The 21,590-nt window shown below is 25.7% G+C and overlaps 3 protein-coding genes across 3 annotated transcripts; 2 read left to right on the top strand and 1 right to left on the bottom strand.

Annotated features, from left to right (window-relative positions):
* Window positions 1-320: 320 nt before the first annotated feature.
* Window positions 321-4,519, top strand: Usp5 (ubiquitin specific protease 5). Its single transcript, XM_015328420.2, has 13 exons — window positions 321-542; window positions 671-796; window positions 915-1,091; window positions 1,189-1,295; window positions 1,373-1,900; window positions 2,009-2,080; window positions 2,153-2,345; window positions 2,724-2,876; window positions 3,034-3,215; window positions 3,303-3,688; window positions 3,823-4,029; window positions 4,153-4,262; window positions 4,366-4,519. The coding sequence occupies exons 1-13, from the start codon at window positions 447-449 to the stop codon at window positions 4,429-4,431; spliced, it is 2,403 nt and encodes an 800-aa protein (XP_015183906.1). The 5' UTR covers window positions 321-446; the 3' UTR covers window positions 4,432-4,519.
* Window positions 4,520-5,662: 1,143 nt separating this feature from the next.
* Window positions 5,663-13,126, bottom strand: Myo31DF (Unconventional myosin ID). Its single transcript, XM_089179519.1, is given in 16 exon segments — window positions 5,663-6,931; window positions 7,038-7,286; window positions 7,369-7,559; window positions 7,647-7,979; window positions 8,089-8,251; window positions 8,346-8,590; window positions 8,674-8,934; window positions 9,011-9,180; window positions 9,626-9,824; window positions 9,916-10,119; window positions 10,204-10,413; window positions 10,503-10,722; window positions 11,026-11,221; window positions 11,342-11,448; window positions 12,511-12,566; window positions 12,568-13,126. Coding segments are annotated over 16 exon segments (3,045 nt in total). The 5' UTR covers window positions 12,601-13,126; the 3' UTR covers window positions 5,663-6,723.
* A 460-nt stretch (window positions 13,127-13,586) lies between these two features.
* Nup107 (nuclear pore complex protein Nup107) lies at window positions 13,587-21,590 on the top strand. Its single transcript, XM_015328388.2, has 7 exons — window positions 13,587-13,709; window positions 13,849-14,307; window positions 14,419-15,105; window positions 15,191-16,044; window positions 16,166-16,483; window positions 16,573-16,845; window positions 16,975-21,590. Exons 2-7 carry the CDS (start codon window positions 13,866-13,868, stop codon window positions 17,074-17,076), a joined length of 2,676 nt encoding a protein of 891 aa, XP_015183874.1. The 5' UTR covers window positions 13,587-13,709; window positions 13,849-13,865; the 3' UTR covers window positions 17,077-21,590.

A 21,590-nucleotide genomic window follows, 5' to 3' on the forward strand; every position in this document is an offset into this window, starting at 1 on the left:
TTGACACGTACTTTTCGGGTTACTCCCAAACTATGGAGTTCCGAACAAAATAATTTTGATTATAACCTCCAAATATACATATTGTATTTTTAACATTTTTCTATATAAATCATATTGTATAAATAAATAAAAAAAAGAAATATAATATAAGAAGACAAAAAAAAAACAAGAAATATAATATATAAAACAAAATTAAAATCAATTTAGCAAAATTTCTATTTAGTTGTCTCTTTTCGCAATTCATGCATGTCATCTATATATAATAAAACATATATACGTATACACATACATATAGATATATATATATGTTGGATATAACGTGAATGTGTAAGCCGGCGCTTTATGTGAGTTGATGCCCAGAGGCAGGTTACGTTTAGGAGATTAATTTTTGAGTTATAAATTCTTAAAAGTAATCTTTCAAATTAGTGCGATAGAATTAATCTATCATGGAAGAATTGATGCAGCATTTAGGTAAAATCAAAATTCCAAAACAGACCGATAAAATATATAAGGATGAATGTGTTTATTCGTTCGACACGCCAGTAAGATATTATTATTATTTTCTATTTTTTCTTTATACATCACACAATAATATTTATACATATTAATAATTCTCTTTCTTCCCTTTCTTTTTTTTTCTTTCTTTTTATTTTACCTTCTTTGTTAACAGGATTCACCTACAGGTTTATATGTTAGCCTAGCAACATTTTTGGGGTTGGGACAAGACCATGTTCTTCATTACTATCGGTTAACCCATAATCCTGTCTTTCTTCATATAAAACGTACAAAGAAGGAGGTACGTTAAAAAATCATTTTTATTTTCTTCTTCATTAATTACAATCTCATGCGTGTATTGTGTTTGATTTAAAGAAAGAAAAAAAAAACAAAAAAAATTGACAATGTGTGTTTTGTAGATTGTACCTGATCAAAAAGGAGATGGTCCTGATAAAAAGATAACGAGATTAGCCATAGGAACTTCTGGTGGATTTACACCAGATCAACAAAAATATACTTATCACGAGGAATATAAAATAGTTATATTGCCACAGTTTACGGAAATTTCTTATCCTAGGGAGGGTCTGCCAGCACAAGTATGTATATAAATAAATATATTACTATCAATTAAATAAGTTCGATATATATATATATATATATATCATTATTATTTTGACATTTTTCTAATAACAGGTGGAATTATCTGTAAAATTGATACTGGATTCAGATTCAGCATTGAAAGTTGCAGAAACTGAAACTTTATCTGGAACTTGGGATGGTGAAATAAAAGCTGTTACTAAGTAAGTTACTTTTGTATCTAATTCAAAATGATTAATATTTTGTTTCAATATTATTAATATTTGTTTCATGTTTTTAGACATGCCAAGACTTTGAAGCAATTGGATAATGGTATAAAAATTCCTCCAAGTGGTTGGAAGTGTGAGAAATGTGATCTCAGACAGAATCTTTGGCTCAATCTAACTGATGGTTCAATTCTTTGTGGACGTAAATTTTACGATGGCACTGGTGGAAATGATCATGCAGTTGAACATTATCGTAACACGAATTATCCACTCGCTGTTAAATTGGGTACCATAACAAAGGAAGGAAAGGCAGATGTTTTTTCGTACGATGAAAATGATATGGTAGAAGATCCTAATTTAATAGAACACTTGGCCCATTGGGGAATTAACATTACTCAGATGGAAAAAACTGATAAATCTATGGTCGAGTTAGAATTAGACCTTAATCAAAAATTCGGAGAATGGGTTGCTCTTCAAGAGGCTGCTAGCAAATTAACCCCATTGTATGGGGCTGGTTACACTGGTCTTGCTAATCTTGGAAACTCTTGTTATCTAAATAGTGTTATGCAAATGTTATTTGCTATTCCTGACTTTATAAAAAGGTATACATTATTTATGTAATAAATTGCTCTATATATATATTATTTATATATAATACTATATATTTACTTTATATATATAATAATAATAATGAAAAATATTTTGTATAGATTTGTAGATGGTGCACCGTACATATATAAACAAAATTACACCGATCCAGCCAATGATTTTAATGTTCAAATGTAAGATTTGTATCTAACAAAACAAATAATTTTATATCTGAGATATTTATATAATGAAAATATTTATTGTAGGTCTAAACTCGGAGTTGGATTACTTTCGGGAAGATATTCCGTATCACCACTATCAAACACAGATGATGACTCGCGACAAGGTATTCCTCCAAGAATGTTCAAAAACTTGATTGGTCGTGGACATCCAGGTTTTTCCTCAAATCGGCAACAAGACGCTCAGGAATTCTTCCTACAGCTCATTAACATTTTAGATGTAATTATTCATAACATTATAAATAAGATTAAAAAAACAATGTGTTTACAAAGTAAATGTAAATCATCAAAATGCATCGACCACCGGTTTAACGAAACTTCTTTTTCATTTGTATTTTAACAGGCAAAGGCATATCCAATTTGAAAATGATTATTTTCATGAAATATTTAACGTGTTTTTACAAAGTTTCATAAAAAAAATTCAGATTTTCAACTTGTGGGAACTGTTTATGCCTTATTATTTATATTAGTATAAATGTATTTTTGTAAATAATTTCGTAATCTATTTCAATGTGTTTTCTTGTTGTTTTTGTTTTTGTTTTTATGTATCAAGATTATGTGTATCATCTTATTAATGAAATGTAATTTAATTTGACAGCGTAACAGCAGACATCAGGTAAATCCTACGCAATGCTTTAAATTCAAGGTCGAAGAACGTTATCAATGCACAAGTTCTGGTAAAGTGAAATATACTTATCGTCCTGAATACATCTTACCATTACCTATACCATTAGAAGCAGCAATTAACAAGGTATGACGAATTATATTTATAAAAAGTAATTATTTACATATCATTACTATATTTTTCAATTAAGTATCCAGATAATATCCTCACTACAAATAAATTGCAACTGAAGTTGGATCTAATGGTCAGTGAATAGTAGTAATGAAATGTAGTATAATGTCAGGAAGAAGTTGCGGCATATGAAGCACTGAAGAAAGAAACAGAAGCTAATGGACAAAAAGTAAACCCAAATGCATTCGTGAGGCCACGTATTAAGCTAATGTCATGCCTGGAAACTTTTATACAACCGGAGATAGTTGAACAATTTTACAGTACTGCATTGAACGAAAAAACAACCGCGCAGAAGTAAGCATTCGATAATATTTGATTAATAATTTCTTATTTTTTTTTATTATTATTATTATTAATCATTTTTTGTTTGAAATTTGACAGAACAACGAGATTGGCCACATTTCCTGATTTTCTATTGTTGCATTTGAAAAAGTTTACTATGAAGGAAAATTGGAGCCCCGTTAAATTAGATGTAGCTATAGAAATGCCAGACGTAATAGATCTGAGCTCTTTACGTGGATTAGGTTTACAACCTGGAGAAACTTTGTTACCGGATATATCTGGTTCTGATCCACCATCTCCAGTCTACGATCGTAAAATTTTAAGTGATCTAACAGATATGGGTTTTCCTCAAGAAGCTTGTAAACGAGCTTTGTACTTCACCGACAATCGTGGTTTAGAAGCAGCTACTAATTGGGTTATGGAACATATTGGTGATTCTGATATTGCGGATCCGTTCGTGCCTCCTGGAATTGATGTTAAAACAGGTCAAATATAACACTTTATAAATATTTCTATATGAACAATTTTGAAAAAGTCAAAATAATGTGAAGTTTACTTTGACAAAAAAAAAAAGAAAAATGCAAATATAAAATGTAATATATTTCATTTGAAATTGTAGGAACTGATAAATTTGTACCAAATGACAATGCATTGGCAACAGTAATGAGTATGGGTTTTACTAAAGAACAAGCAATAAAAGCTCTCAAAGCGACTAATAATAATTTAGAACGCGCAGCCGATTGGATATTTAGTCATCAAGTTGAATTGGATGATGGTGAAAGCGATGCTGGATATTCAGATGATATATTTCGAGATGGAAGTACTCGTGCGTATTTTATTATTTGTTATTTCAAAAATATTATTACAAGTATTGTATCATCAAATGATTATAGTTTTAATTATAATTATTCATTATATATATATATATATATATATTTTCTATTTACAGAATACAAATTAGTAGGATTTATATCACATATGGGAACGTCATCGATGGTAGGACATTACGTTTGTCATTTGTTGAAAAATAATCGATGGGTGATATATAATGATGATAGAGTAAGTACTATAATAAATCATAGGAGATGATAGATATATTATTATCTTTTTGTTTACATTTTGTTATGTGATAATATATTTCATATCTGATTATTTTTTACAGGTTGCTTTATCTGAAAATCCACCTAAGGAGTTGGGATACATATACCTCTATCAACGTATCGAATAGATTACTTGATATATGACTTTGTATAAAAAAAAAGAAAAAAAATATTATATCATCTTTTAACAATAAAAAATATGGCAAATAATAATTACATTACATGTATTCTTGATATTCGTTTAATTAACAATATATATATATTTTTTTTTTTTTTAATGTTAATTTTTAATGCAAATTATCATCATTTAAATTTGAATTAATTATGATATGATGATATGCTTTCTGTGGAAATATTAAAATATACACAAAAATTATATGACATTTTTTATTATATAATATTTTAAGTATACGCTTGATTTTAAAAATAACTTTAAATATATATATATATCAAATTCTGTATAAATATTGTCATATAATTAATTCATATAAAATATTAATTTATACGTACATTTTTTTTTTCCATCGTATAGTAGATTTTAACTGATCTGAACATTTATATATATATATATATATAAATATATATTTTCATAATTATTTACTATAAAATGTGGGCATTATATTATGAACATTTTCAATATTTTAGAAAATATTATTTTTCATTATATAATATTGGGTGCGTAATAGTATATTATTGTATGTAATACTTTTTTATATTTTGACTGAACTAATTTCTTGCTATAATCAATAAAATTAACACAAATTGGAAATCAATTTTATTTACTTAATAATTTCAGCACAAAATTCGTTAAAACGCGTATATGTATAAAAAGTTTATATGCTAAATTAGTGTTTCTTTTTTTTTTTATTTTACCTATATAATAATATATACTTATACTCAATATTATTATTTTTCTTAAACAATATTAATAATTACAATATTGCATGCACATTAACTTGCACTTGTATATTTTACAAAGGTTAAAAAAAAAAAAAATAAAAGAAAAACAAATTACAAAAATATATTTTGATTATAAGTAGAGAAGGCCACACAATTTTACATTTAAACAAATGTATATAGAAAAAGCTTAATAGAATTTATGGCTAATGTTTTAACGTGGATAACCCACAGAGGGATTTTTTTCTTTTTTTTTTTAAGTTTACAAATTCAACGGTTTTACAAAATTCATGTTATATAAATTCTCTTATATATATATATTTTATATAATATTATTGTGTGAACTGTAAACAAATGAGATATAATTTTATATACGTATTTCAAACATATCTGTATAAAATTTTTGATTGATTACAACGGTGAATTAAAGCGATCAATATATTTAGCGATAATTACCTCTAGTTCTTTTTTTTTTTTTTTTTTTTTTAAATTAATTGTTATTGTAATAAATGTTTATGGTATATATTTAATTTTTACAAATAACATAAACGTATTATTATTTTTTAATGCCGCTTAGATGCTACTTCTTAATTTTTTTTATAGAAATATTCTTATCAAGCAATTAGGCACAAATTATCACAAAAAATGTGATTATACTAATCGATTACTATATACAGGGTGCTTCGTAATACACATATTCATATAAACTATTATTTTTTTCATTGTTTTTGTGTCAACTCTGTTCACTCTCACAAAGTGTGGAGAATTCATATATTACGAAACACTGTGTATATATAACATGTATTTAAGATTTAAAATTACTATTGTTTATATTTAATAACATTTACTATGAATTAATTAAAAATATATATGATATTTACAAAAAAAAAAGAAAAAAGAAAAGAAAAAGAATTTCATTCCTTATAGTTTTGATTCTATTAAATAGTTCCTACAATTATTTATCAGTTTGATGTATATAGATTAACGTTCTTTTGTATAATCAAAAAAAAAAAAAAGCAAATCAGACATTAAATAATTGACTCCAATATAAAATAATAATAGCCGTTGGTTAAAATAATTAATAGATATATGATTACCTATATATACATAAATATACATATATATATATATATTTATATATATGTATATTTATTTTTAAAAATTTTTGTTTTTACACATAGTCTTAGTAAAATACAAAATAATACAAAATACGTATTTTGTATTATTAACTTATGTTATATAGCTATTTTTCACATGTGTAATAACAATACTTTTATTTTCGTTAAAATTTCATTACTGTAATAAGTAATTAAAATTTTAATATTAAAATATATATATATATATATATATATTTTAATAATTAATATATATAATTAAAAATGCTTATATACTTTATAAAAAAAAAAAAAACAAAAAACAAGTGTTGTGTATATTACTAATTATAATATAATAGCACATGCATATATAAAATGGATATTCTTATAAAATAATTTAAAATCTATATATCTCACCGTAAATTATACTTAACTAACTGTTCTGATTTCTTGTCTAGAATTAGGATCGATTATACCAATGGATGGTGGTATGGCATAAATTATTTGATCTCCATCTTTTTTAAATATCGGTTCAATTATATCAGGCGTTACTTCTACTCGTAATACTCTACTCTTATTACCCAGCATACATTTAAATTTCACGTCTACTGTAACTTGTAATTCAGTACCACGTAATCTGTTAACAAACATTTTATTGATCATATTATCTTTAATAATAATAATAATAATAATTTTACTTTTCAGGAATAATTTCGATCATCACATAAACAAATTTTACTTACTGATTATATCTAGTACTTAATATACCAACTAGTTCACCGACTCTATCTTCCTTGGTAGTGATTGAAATAATAAAATCATTTCCTCGATTAGAATGAATGATTATAAGTTGATCCTTTCCAGGTGATACACTTAAGCCAGTTATTTCAGCAATAGGTATACCTTTTTTCATTGTCTTAAATTTAACACTTTCTAATTTGTACAAAGCATGTTCTGTTACTACCAAAACACGATCAGCTTGTTTGTGAAATCTGCATTGAAAAAATGAAATTAGTTATTCTTTACTTAACAATACTTCAAAATATTCTCCTACTAATGAATATTTTTAATGACCTATTAGTTTTTCTGACGAATGAACTGAATAGAACAGTCTTAAAATGATCTGTATTTCGAAGATTATTTATCGAAGAAATGAAAACATCATTGTGAGGATTCTCATCTGGTTTAGATAAATAATTTCCTTCCCAACGTCTATCCTGACCCCAATAAAGTCTTTTGGAACGTAATACAGCTCCTGCAGCCATCTTAAATAAAATAAGAAATTGATTGTTCATCAATTGTTCAAGATATTGTATAAGACAACAAAAAATCTATTTTTCTCTATGATTTACTTTTAATCGTAATTGTGGCCAATCTTCTCTAGGAACAACTTTAAGCACCATCCAAGCACGCCATCTTGCAAATATCATTTTTAACGAGGGTACAACATGACGAACAGCATAATTCTCTTTTGGCCATGTTAAATGTTTACCATGGTCGCGCATAGATTTAACATTAATAAAAGTCTTTTCCAACGCTTTCATATAAAAATATCTCTTGTATTGACGATAATATCTTATAATAAATAATGCAGCTTTCATCTTTTTGTATTTTTGTCGACACAAGTAACCGCGCCATTGTTTTTGTAATAATATTACAATTCCTGGTATCAAATCTTCACGTGCCTAAAATAAAGAATATGTTAATTTGAAGAACATCAATAATTATGCATTATGTGTGTTTATATATATATATATATAAATTAAAGAAAATAATAATGCTAGATTAAGAAACCTTTTCTAATGCAAATAACGTTTGAGGTGAGCGTATAAATATTTTAGTATGACCGTATTTAACGTCATCTGAAAAACCTTTTTCATCCATCAACGTACGAACTCCATCTTTATCATTACCGCCTCTAAAGTTAGGCCAAGTATATTGTGATATCATCTTGTATCTAAAAATAAAAGTATCCTCTCGTAAAAAATGATGTACCGTAAAATAAAATAAAATATAATATAATAATATAAATAAAGTTATTTTACAGTAACCTTTTCAAAAATCTGTCATATTTTTGTCTATGAGCAAATCCAGCTCTCCTAACTAATATATTTTCAACGAGTCCCAAATATCTTACTTGATGGTTAACTCTTTCTTCATCAAAAACGATAGGAGATTTAATTTCATTAGGTTTTATGCACCGAATGTAAAATGGTTCTTTGCTAGTTAAATTTTTAACCAATGCGATCATAGAATTACGAAATAATGTACCAGCGGTCAATGGCCTCTTCGTGGTCTGTTTTATAATGAAAATGTACATTTCAATTTGTAATTATTACAATATATAATATAATATGTAATATATATATTTATATTTACTTTTGTAATATCTTGAGCACCTTCTGGCCACATATTACTGATTATAGAATCATTGCTTTTATAAAGTAAACGTTTAAAATCTTGAAATAGAGTGTCCTTGTTTTTATCCAAAAAACCATTAATGTTATATACTACATCACCGGCATAATGTTTAATTTTAAAATGAATTCTATGTTGTAATTCTTTATCCATTGGTTTTAATTGTCGAGAAGAATAATGTTGATGATCTGCTAATTTTGTATCCATAGCTTCGAGAAGCATCTAAAAAAAAAAAAAGAAAATGATACTTCAGACGAACATTAAAATAATACAATTTGATAATTATTTATTATCGTACCTCGTCCGTTACTTTGCCTACGTTGAGGCATGCTTCATCCATGATTGCTAATATACCTTTATGAGATAGTTCCACTAAATCACAAATTATTTGATTATTAAAATATTCAATATTTTGCCATGCAATTCCTTCCCTCTTATACTCTTCTTGTTCTTGTTTTAAAACCAATTCTGAAAATTTGTAATCATATGTTATAACATATAATTATAATATATAATTTTTTACATATTACAATACATTCATACAATTAACATCTAATTGTATTATATAAATATGTGTAAGAAATAATATAATAATAATAATAATAATAATAAAATAAGTATATATATCATATAATAAGAAATATAAGAAAAATAAAAAGTATAGATCACAATTAGTATTTTTATATTTACATATAAAGTACTATACTCACCAAGTATATACTTGGCGTTGAGTCTCTATGACTCTTGATCCTATTAAATAAACTTATCATTTATAATTGCATATATAGATGTATGATCAATGTTAAAATGATCATATGATCATACGTATTATGCAATAAAAAATATAAGGAAAAGAGGATAAAAGTATTGGTTATTTAATTAGTCAATTATGTATCATATATAATAAACTTACCGATAAAAAGTTGTTGTAATTTTTCATTGCAGTAATTTATACAAAATTGTTCAAAGCTGTTCACATCAAAGATTTCAAATCCATAAATATCTAAGACACCGATGACTGTTTGATATCTACTTGACAAGTTATTGTCATTTACATTAATGGAATCATTAACACGTGATACGATCCATGTAAATAACCTTTCATATATTGCCTAAATAATTAAAACATATTGTGTTAATATTATTCATATTCATTATAATTTTTTATATGAGATATAATTTGAATAATATATATTATGTTACCTTTGCCAAAGCATCCCTACCATATTCAGCTTCCGTTAAAGTATGCGTCTTTTGCATTATTTCTCCTCCAGCTGCTATCACTCTTTGAGATAAAGCAGTTCTTAATTCATTTGAACCAATAGAAAATAAATCTGCTGTATTAGTTAAAGCATTACTTTTCTCAACGATTAGTTTGTCTTCATTTATTTTATACATAATATTACCCTAAATGTGTGATAAAGTGAGATTAATTGAAAAATACAAGCTGAATGAATGAAAAGTTACAAATAAATAATTAAATAATATTACCAGATGTAAAATACCAGAGATAATATTCCAAATTGTTTTGATTTCTTTTTGTGAAAATCCTAAAGTAGACATGGCCCCGTTAACAGTCTTATAGTCACCCTTATCATTTATATTTGATTTATTATCATCTTTATTGATATAATAATAAGCACTAGCATCACGTACTAATTTCATTTGATGCAAGTCAGCTTCGCTACAACCATTAATTAGCTAGAAAATTAAATTAAATATTATATGAAATATTTCATTTAACATTGTTACAAATAATCTCGATCACGTGTGTTTTAGATTATTTATACCTGATAAAAACAATGAAAATTACGTTCTCCTTTTTGTTGATAGACTACTCGTGATTTTTCAAGTAAATAATTAGTTATGTGTCCACCAATTGGATCCCCTTTGAAATCAAAATTAATGTCCATATATTTTCCAAAACGAGACGAATTGTCATTTCTATTTGTTTTAGCATTTCCAAATGCTTCTAATATTGAATTTGATTGTATAAGTACGTTCTTTACTCTGAAATTGATAAATTACGCAAGATATAATTAAATTATTAATTAAATATTTATATACATACATATATAAGTGAACGCATCTATCTTATAGTAAAAATAAAAAGATCAAATACGAAGTATCATTATCAAGATCTTTAATTGAAAGAAAAATAATATAAATTATCTAAAAAAAAAAAAAAAAAAGAAAGAGATTATGATAGATTAGATAATGATGTTTTATAATTTACTATTTTTTTTTTCTTTTTTTTTTTTTTTATATTTCATATTAAATCTTTTATTACATACTACTAAGAATATAACAAACCTTTCGATTTCCTGTTGTCCGCTTAAATTGGTAACAGCGGCAATATATTTCATAATAATTTTGCTAGCTTCTGTCTTTCCTGATCCTGATTCACCGCTTATCACAATACATGTGTCCCGACCTTGTTGCTTCATTTCACGATGTGCTGCATCCGCAATAGCAAATACATGTGGTGGATTTTCAAATAATTCTCTTCCTAGGAAAGAATGAAAATACAAGAACAAAAAAAATATATATATATATATATAAAATAACAAATTAATTGATACAAATTAAATTGACATATCTTGCTTATTATAATTTCAATTTCTATTACCTTTATATTTATTAATATGGTTCGCATCATAGTTATTTGTATTTTTATAAGGATTAACACTTACACACACTTCTCCAATATAGGTATATATTTTTCCACCTTTAAATCTGAAATAATACAAATAGATATTAATAGATGATTAAACAATGTAAATATATGATCGATTTTAAATATACATTTCTATATCGTTTATAGAAATATAGTTTTAAATGATAAGAGAGAGCGTGTCTGTGTACTTTAAGAATATTTTTTTACAGACAAAAGAGAGATATGCATTTGTTCTATCAAAATCAATTATTATCAATAACAATTTTCTATTCTTTTTTTATCAACAATATAAGTACATGAACACGTCATACTGATAGTGTATATGTATGTTCAAAAAATGTTAAAGAAATAAAAAAGAACAAGATATGAGTCTGTTTGAGCAAACAGATGAGCAAATTTTATTTATAAAAGATGAAATATACAATCAAATACAAATGCATACATATACATATAACGAAAAAAAAGAGAGAGAAAAAAAATAGGACACATTCTTAAGTAATGCGTCTATGAGTATTTAAAGAAAATTATGATGCGAACGCACACCGATTTAGCGAACAGGTGACTCATACTTCACGTAAATGTGATAAGCGAATTACGTACTTATACGGTGTACAATCGTTCTACCGAAAGTAACACATTGTTAAAGACATTTTTTTTCTCCAACATTAATAATTATACATAGAGCAATAATAAAAATATTAGTGAATCATTAATATATGCCTTTGTAAATCTATATGCGAGAATTTGATCATATATTTAATTATTTGAAAACATTATTCGCGTATTTTAATAATAAGAATAAATATAGCGTATTTTTTTTTGTTAGATATGTATATATATGTATGTTATTATTATTATTAAGTTGTTTTAAAAAAAATAATGTAAAATTTAAATTGTTAGCGCTTTTCAACCACCTGCTGCAAGTGTGAACCACGCCCTCTCGGTAGAGATGAATGAATCAAGAATAACAAATTAACTGAAAGACGCGCGCCCATTCTTTCTTACAAACTGTCAAAAAAATCTCAACAAATTATAAAAATAATAATAATAGACATTCTTACTATGTTTTCGATAAATTTCGATATTGTTATAAAACAATATTGAGATCAAATAAAACCTACCTAACTTTCAAGTTTTCCACGACCTTCTCGATGTTGATCTCATCCAGTAGGACAAAAATCTCCAATGCCAATATCCTCGTGAGTTGCCATTTTCTTCTATCGTTAATGGGGGAATATAACAAGTTTACGACGAACTTATTAATTTATCCAACGTTTTATTAGATATTATTGTTAAATGTCACTATAACAATAGTCAATCGTACCTACTACTGACTGAATTCCACATGCTGCTACTCATTTTAGAAGTATCGTTTTATCTATACGTCATACCATTGTATGATGCAGAGGGCATTAAATTCGCAACGATACTATAGACACCTATCGATGCTTTTTATAATTATACGCAACATTTTTTTCATTTATAAATCTCATTAAAATTTTAGGTCATATTTTTTTTTGATATTTATTAATGACATTTGATTTTGTATTAGATATGTCCAAACATATTTCGTCATCTTATCAAGTACGATAACGAATTGATCCTGCCCTTGTATGCGAATATGTTCTTAATCGACCAAAAAATATACTTTTCAAAATAAAATATAAATATATGCATATGATGCACGTATATTTAAAGTATATGTATATATACTGCAACATTATCATTTTGTAGGTTACGTGAGATTTGTGATCTGTCTGACATCTAGCAGCAAATTAGATGAAGTTGCAAGTATGCTTTGTTGTTCACTTTCTAAATGACGCGAGAATATTTTGTTATCTTAACAGTTTATTTGTAGCTATAATATAATAAAGATATGTTTATAATATTCTTGTAATCTTCGGTTTATTAGATTGAAGAAAAAGGATGATTTTTCTAGTTTTTCTTGATCGAATAGATGGATGATGGCAGGCTTCGTTATCTTTAAAATTTTATCAACTTGAAATACTCCAATTGTATAATCATATAGTGTAACGATTAATCTTGATGATTATTTTAAATTACTGGATTAAACACAAATTATAACACAAAGATAAAAACAAAAGTTCAACAATAGTATACACGTTTTTACACTTGATAAATTCAGGAACGGAAAAAGTAAATAACCGAAAAAAAAACTTAATTAGTTATTATTGAATTCCAGTAGAGGCTGCAACGATCGCTTTTCCTGTTTCATGATTGGTTAATTTTAAGCCAACAAATCATTCACAGGTTAAAGCGATTAATTCAATTTTACAAACTGAATAATTTCGGAAGTGAGGTTAGTTTTATAAGTGTGTTATTAGTATTAAATAAATAAATACGTGTATGTGTTTCGTTTAAAGTCATACTTTTAACTTATAGTATATATGTTTTCACATGTTACTTTGTGATCATATTATTATTATTAATACATTCAGAATAATTATATTAAACAATGGAGAACGAAATTAATATGAAAGAAAATTTAGCACAGTCAATACGACTTTTGAATCAAGAAAGTAAGCAAAGAAAATCATTTTTAAGATTAAATACTAAAAGTACAACACCACAGAGAATTTCTTTGCAAAAAAGTATTCATTCTCGCAAAGATGTCGAAGATTTTTCGGATTTAGATATATCTTTGACTGTTGCACCTCATGAATTACGTGATATAATGGCATGTTCAGAAAAGAATGATATGACCATGAGAGAAATTATGGAAGATAGTAGCGTAACAGGAGTTATTTTGAAAGCCAACGAGCCATGGCGGGAAGTTAATACCAAATTATTTTATGATTTCTTACAATGCATACAAGCACATCTCTCTGAACTACAAGTGTTCGATACTATTGCTGATTTTATACAAAATTGTACCGATACTTTGGAAATAATGAGAGGTAAATATCATTTTTTAATTCATGCATAATGTAAGATTAATTCATGAATATGTTGTATTTATGTATTTCTGTTCTTAATGTATTTATTCTTTGTTGTATGCTTTATTATAGGTATGCAAGCTAAAGTTGAAAATACAGCCTTATCTATGGAAGAAATAGCATTAGAAAATGAAAGAAACACCTGGAGACTCATATATTGTCTTTATCAAAATAGGATAAACGCGTCAAATTTTGATACCATGATGGAAGATAATTCTGATGTAACTTATATATCAGAAAAAAATATAATAGAACATTTATATAAAACTGAAAGAAAAGTAAGGGAATATCAATTGATTATAGATTGGTTAGAAAAAAATGCATTGGATCAAGCTAATAAATCACCAAGTATAGAATGTTTTACTGATAAAACTGTTGCTTGGGAAAATACGTTGTATCAATTGCAAAATAAGAATATGGGAATAGCTTTTGGATCTTCCAGACCATTAATAACTTCTATGGATCCTGATGCTCCTATAAGAGAAGGCAAACCTATTCACGATTTAGATAAAGAAGATGACATTAGACTTGAAAAAAGAATGTTTATAGAAGTACGTTGTGGTCGTCTTCAAAAAGCGCAAGCTTTATCAATTCATTGCGGTCAACCGTGGAGAGCTGCATGTTTATTAGGATGGGTACCTCATCACGATCCAAATTATAATAATCCTTTGACAGATACTAAATTACCAATTATAGGTAATCCTAATAGAGATCTTTGGAAACAATGTGCTTGGGAACTTTCACAAGATAAGCGTGTAGGTAATAAAATTCATGTGTATTATCATTAATGTTAGTGTACATTATACTATTGTCCTTATTTATATTTTTTTTTTCACTTATTCAGGTCAGTTTTATCGTGCTATTTATGCCAGTCTTTGTGGGAATGTTCAACAATTGTTACAAGTAGCTATGTCTTGGCAAGATGCATTGTGGGCTTATATGAAGGGTCTCTTGGATGTTAGAGTTGAAGCTGAATTAAGAGATACAATGCCAAAAAATCATGCACCAATGCCCGAAGAATATTGGAAGAATAATATTTCGTTGGAGGAAATCTTTAAAGAACTTCACGCATCTAAAAATGAATTGATACGTGCTCAAGCTAATACACCGGATCATCTTATACAAAAGTATTTAATATTAGATCAAATTCCAAAGTTAATGGAAGAAATAGAAACAATGATTGATCTAGGAAACTGTGATCCCCAATTTTTAAGATTCTTAGCACATTTAATTCTATTTTTACGACAAACTGGAAAAAATATGAAAGATAAAATAGGAGATAAAGTATTACAGGCATATGTTAGAGTTCTTATCAAAATAGGCGATCCAATTTTGATCGCATTTTATACAGCTACCTTACCACAGGAAGATCAAATATCAAATTATGCCTCGTATTTAGAAAATATTACCGATTTCGAGCAACGCAAGAGATGTTTGACTGCTGCCGAAGATGCTAATTTGAATGTTGAAGCTATTACAAAGACAGTTGTTGAAAGTATACGTCAAAAAAATACAGAAGTTAAATCTGACGATTTAAAGGGTGCTCTCACAAATGCCGATTTGGAAAAGATCAATGCTTTGGATTGGGTCATTTTTTATAGAAACCAGCGAGAGGAAGCATTGTGGCAAACTAATGCATTAATAAGATATTTTCTTACCAATGACAAAATCGATGCTGCTCGCAAAGCTTTCAATAAAGTAACAAAGAAATTATTTTATTTAATAACGTTAATTTAATTTCATTTTTAAAACTATTTTTTATATATATATAAACATATATATATATATATATATATATATATAAACATATTTATTTTAGATCCCACCAGATTCTATTGAATCAGTAATGTCTGATTATTCAACTATGGAAAATACACTCGCAAATCTTACATTAACTGATAATTTATCAAAAAAAGCATCAAGTACTATTAGAGAATTTCTTTGTTATAAAACATATCTTGACGCACAGGAAGGCTTTTCGGAATGGTTTCATCACTTCCATCATGGTAAACCAACTCCATTGGAAGATTTATCAGCGTATGCAACATTCACTGAAAAAGTTGCTTATGATCATAAGAAAGCTCAATATAATACCGAATTAGATAGATGGAAATGTACTATGCAACATCATACTAAGGTATGTTTAAAATGATAATGAAGTAATTTTTAATTAAATAGACAAATCAAATTTAATACTAATAATATTGTCTCTTCTTTATATATCAGGCAGTTAAGCAGCTTTTATTTAACGTTCTTTTATTTCCTGATGGTGGTTGGCTCGTTGACACCAATAATAATTCAGACGAAGTTGATAATGAATCAAATGAACCATCAATACGGGAGGAAGTATTAAGGGAACATCAATTAAAAAAATTACGTGAATTATGCATTCCAAAAATTGCATTATTATTACATACTGTCATGTCTGAAATGAATGAACATGCCGATTGTATACAATTAGCCGATATCCTTGCATGCGAGCAATATAAATTGTTTGAAGTATGTATTTCAAAAAAAAAACAAAAACAAAAAGAAGAAAATAAAATAGCACTTGCTATTTATTATTATACTTGTTGTATAAAATATATCTACAAATTAATTTAATTTTTCTTTTTTTTTTTTTTATAGGTTATCCCTAAAGGACGACTTCGTGAAATATTTAAAAAAATTTGCGAATCCTCCCTCATTCTGATGGATCAGAAAAAGGATCCATGGGGATATCCAAAATAGTTGTAAAATATTATTGTAATTTGTTTTAATACAAAAAAAAAAAAAATCTTTTTATAAAATCAGTTTATTGTCAACCACAAGAAGTGAATATAAAATTTGATACAATGTTCAATAATTTATATAATTAATACATATTATACCAAATAAGTAATTACTTTTAGATGTTTGTTTTATGCAGTTGCAAATCAATATATTACCGTAATTATGTCGGAGATGTCGAGTAGAGATAACAACATTTGACAGGAATGGCCGATAAATCGATTGCGAACGATCGATCGATTAATTGATCGTTGATCGATTTTGCTTGATCATAGTCGATAAGAAACGATTTTCAAATGAGAACATAATTTATTGTTAGTCATTATTTATGGAACAAACAGTTGTTGGTTCCTTTTTTTTTTTTTTTGTATGTGTCAAGTGTTGTGTCATATATATATATATATATATTTATAATGAAGTAGGCCACTCCTGATATATGAAGTTGTTAAAGTGTAAAGAAACTTGATGGAGAAGTTATCAAGAAGGGATAATAACGAGTAAGAAACAACTAATATTTTTGTTTTTGATTTTTCTTCTTTTTCTTCTTTTTTCTCTTCTTTCTTTCTTTCTTTTTTTTTTTTTTAATACCACTAATTTCATGAATTTCAATTGCCCATAAATTCTGTTGTCTTCGAAAACAATTAGTATAATTCTATTTGCATTTTTAGTGTCAATCAGGAGAGGACCATCCCTTATTTTTGTAAAATATTTGAACAATTATAATAATAATAATAATAATAGCATAACTATAGTTAACATGCTATTGCTGTAATATGCTGTAATAATTATCATGAATATATGTTGTGTGTGCTATTTAATAAACGTGCATAACAACAAACGAGGATTATTATAGCAATTTATATGAATTATTATATGTAAATGTATGTGTGATACTATATTGACGATATTCATATTGTACAAAGTGATATATATATATATATATATATCCATGTTTTCGAATTCAACAAAATGAAAAGGCAATATTATAATTCATTTGTAAAATATGTTTACAACGTTCATCATAGTGGATGGTAATAATTATTTGAATTCATTATCATTTTTTTTCAATCACTCTCAACACCAATATCTACGATAAAAGGACAATATTTGATTTATTTACGTTATACTTATATTTTTAATAGCGATATCAAAGTAATATCATTTATTTATATTCTCACACTAGACGAATGAAAATTTTGTTAAACAAAGCTTTTTATTATTATTATCATTATTATTATTATTATTGTTATTATTATTATTATTATTATTATATATTTATGTATGAAGCGAAAAGAAATATTTAGAGAAATATTTTCTTGCTAGCGAGAACAGTCTTTCTTTTTATATTTCAATTCTATTATTAGCGTTACACGATCTGTGTTTTACAGTAATTTGAAAATTTGTATATTTTCTTCTTCTTCTTCTTCTTCTTCTTCTTATTTCTTTTTTTTTTCTTTTTCTTTTTATTAAATATACAAAAAATGATTTTCGATGCTTTTCGATAGCAATGAAACCGCTGCACTTTATTTTTTTATTTTTTATTTTTATTTTATTGTACTTTAAAAGCGTGTTTAAAATTAAAACAAATAAAAAATGGTTTTTTTTTCTGATGCTTATCAGAAGATAAAGCGTAAAGTAAAGAATTGTAAAAAAAAGAAAAAAGAAAAAAAAAACAAATGGTAATGCATTTTGATGCAGCAAAGTACTTTCGTAGAGAGAGAGAGAGAGAGAGGGAGAGAGAGAGAGAGAGAGAGACAATCATTTTTCGGTTTGTCTTTTGCATAGAAACTTCCTTTTTTTCTATTACTCTTTCTTTCTTTCTCTTTCTCTCTCTCTCTCTCTCTTTGTTTTTATTTTATTTTTATTTTTATATATATGTATATATAATATTTGCATTTTTATTTTACATTAAACAATAAGATCAAGACTGTACATTTATAAAAGAGAGACGGTATTACAATCCAAAGGAGATAAAAATTGGTTTCACACACAAAGCTGATGCGAGACAAGTTAATTATGTACTTTCAAAACGTAACATCTTCTTACAGAGTTTTTTTTTTTTTTATTTATTTTTAATAGTAGTTAATATCTTAAAAATACTTTCAAAGTTTCTTTCTTTTTTTTTTTTTTTATAATTATCCTAAGAAATGAATAAATATAATAGAAAAGAAATATCATATCAAATCAAATTAAATCAAATCAAAGCAAATCAAAGCAAATCAAATCAAATCAAATTAAATCAAATAAAGAGAAGAGATAAACAAAATAAATGCAATACGCAATTGATTGATGTATTTTTACACGGGTTTGTTTGATCATTGTCTTCTTAACACACTTACGTAGTTGAAAAATTCATCATTTAGATCTTCCTCTTTCTCTCTTGCACACAATACATATAATTTATTTAGTATCACATCACAATAAGATGCTAAATAGAGTTATTAGAGAATTCATTCATCAATTATAATTCATTTTATTTTTATTATCTTTTTTTTGTTTTCTTCTTTTTTTATTTTTTTTATTTTTCTAAATGCTGCATATGTACGCATGTGCGTGTGTAAGTATGGTATGTATATGTGTTATAATTATTCATGATATTTAAAAAAGGAAAATGAATATAAAAGTAGTACAAATTAATAATAATAATAATAATAATGATGAGATGATAATAATATCAATAAAATAATCATAATAATAGTAATAAAAAATAATAATAAAATATATGCAACGATTATATTATATACATATATCGTTCATTATAATTTATTTCACGTGGTGTTGTAAAACCATGTTTTGTTTATTATTGTTTACATTATCGAATTTAAATTCGTATACGATTTTTTATTTTATTTTATTTTATTTTATTTTATTTTATTATTATATTTTTTATGTGTGTATGCGTGAAGTATAGTATGTAATGTGTTTTATTAATAATAGTAATAGTATTTAATAGTAATAGTAGGTAGTAAGATCTCTCTCTCTCTCTCCTCTCTTTCTTTCTTTCTTTCTTTTTCTTTCTTTAATTTTTAAAACTTTCATTTTAAATTACCAGATTTATTTGAGCTCACTCGAAGCAGGAGATGTGAGGATCTTCGAATTACTTCTAATTGAAAATTGTGATATTTTCTTATTAATTCTTTTCTTGTTTTTTTTTGTTTTGTTTTTTGTTTTTTTTTTTGCCATTTCATTTTCATTTCAGAGAATAGCAATGTTACACGAGGATTAGAGATATTCATCCATACATATTTAATTGTATTCTAGTTTAACACGTAAACGATTTAAAAAATAACAAAATTAAAAGAGACGATGTTTAATTACATTATTATTATTATTATTATTATTATTAGTAATTATTTGAATTATTTAATTATCTTTTCACGCTACTCGTTCACATCCGATATGCAGTTATTATTTTGTTGTCTTTTATTTTATTTTTTTTTAAAGAGAGTTCTCGATTATACATACATATTTATGTATACAGTTATACAGTGAGTATCCCTTAAAATCGTACACCGTTATTTGTAAATTATATTTATATTATTAACAAGTAAATTAAACAAATATAAAAATAATATCACATTTCAGATATTATATTTTAATACAGTACTATATTAGTACTATATTAATACAGTACTATATTATAATATAATATAATATATTATATATATGTAATACAATACTATAATATAATATAATATATAATATAATATAATATAATATAGTACCATATATTAATATTATCGATTGTTTAAACTGTAATAAATTTGTTTTTAACGTTTCTCGACACAATGATCAATTTTATTTTGAAATCTTTTTTTTATAATAATATGTACTATTGTTTAAATATTACTTAATTATATCCCACGTATATTATATCTTAAATAACGATGTACGATTTTAAAGAACCCTCATTGTATATGTATATAATACATATATTGCATTTATTCTATTTATTTTTCTTTTTTCTTGTTTTTTTTTTCTTCTTCGTTTACTTACAACCTCACCATAAACCTTTATTTTTTTTTTTTTTTTGATACGTATTTATCTATTTATTTATTTATTAATTTATTTATTTCTTCATCTTCTTTTTTCAACTTCTTTTGGAGATAGTCAAAATTCTTCTTCGATATTCTTTTCATGTGTTTTTAGTTTTTTGTTTTGTTTTATTCGTCTTCCATTTTTATTATTATTTTAATATATTTTATTTTATTTTTTTTTCACATGCATCGTCCATCTACGATTTCTTCTCCACGTTTTGTGTACTTTATTATTATTTTTATTACTATTATTATTATTATTATTATTAATTATTATTATTGTATGTTTTTCTTTTTTTTAAACATTCTTCTTCATCATCGTCAACTTCTTGCATTTAATTTTTTTCTAGTTTTTTTTTCTTTTTGTTTTTTTTCTTTCTAGATCGTACTCATCATCAGCAGTTCATCGGCAATGATATTTTTCGAAAAAAAAAACAA

The sequence above is a fragment of the Polistes dominula genome, unplaced genomic scaffold, assembly GCF_049000335.1.
Source record: "Polistes dominula isolate Pdom_NZ unplaced genomic scaffold, Pdom_raw_medaka contig_27, whole genome shotgun sequence".
NCBI lineage: Eukaryota > Metazoa > Arthropoda > Insecta > Hymenoptera > Vespidae > Polistes > Polistes dominula.

Excerpts from the sequence above, each read along its gene's own strand:
- Usp5 (XM_015328420.2), top strand. The coding sequence starts at position 447 with ATGGAAGAATTGATGCAGCATTTAGGTAAAATCAAAATTCCAAAACAG. Across the intron at positions 543-670 it reads TTTATTCGTTCGACACGCCA|GATTCACCTACAGGTTTATA; the intron begins GTAAGATATTAT and ends CTTTGTTAACAG. Across the intron at positions 2,877-3,033 it reads TAGAAGCAGCAATTAACAAG|GAAGAAGTTGCGGCATATGA; the intron begins GTATGACGAATT and ends GTATAATGTCAG.
- Nup107 (XM_015328388.2), top strand. The coding sequence starts at position 13,866 with ATGGAGAACGAAATTAATATGAAAGAAAATTTAGCACAGTCAATACGA. Across the intron at positions 14,308-14,418 it reads TACTTTGGAAATAATGAGAG|GTATGCAAGCTAAAGTTGAA; the intron begins GTAAATATCATT and ends GCTTTATTATAG. Across the intron at positions 16,045-16,165 it reads CTCGCAAAGCTTTCAATAAA|ATCCCACCAGATTCTATTGA; the intron begins GTAACAAAGAAA and ends TATTTATTTTAG.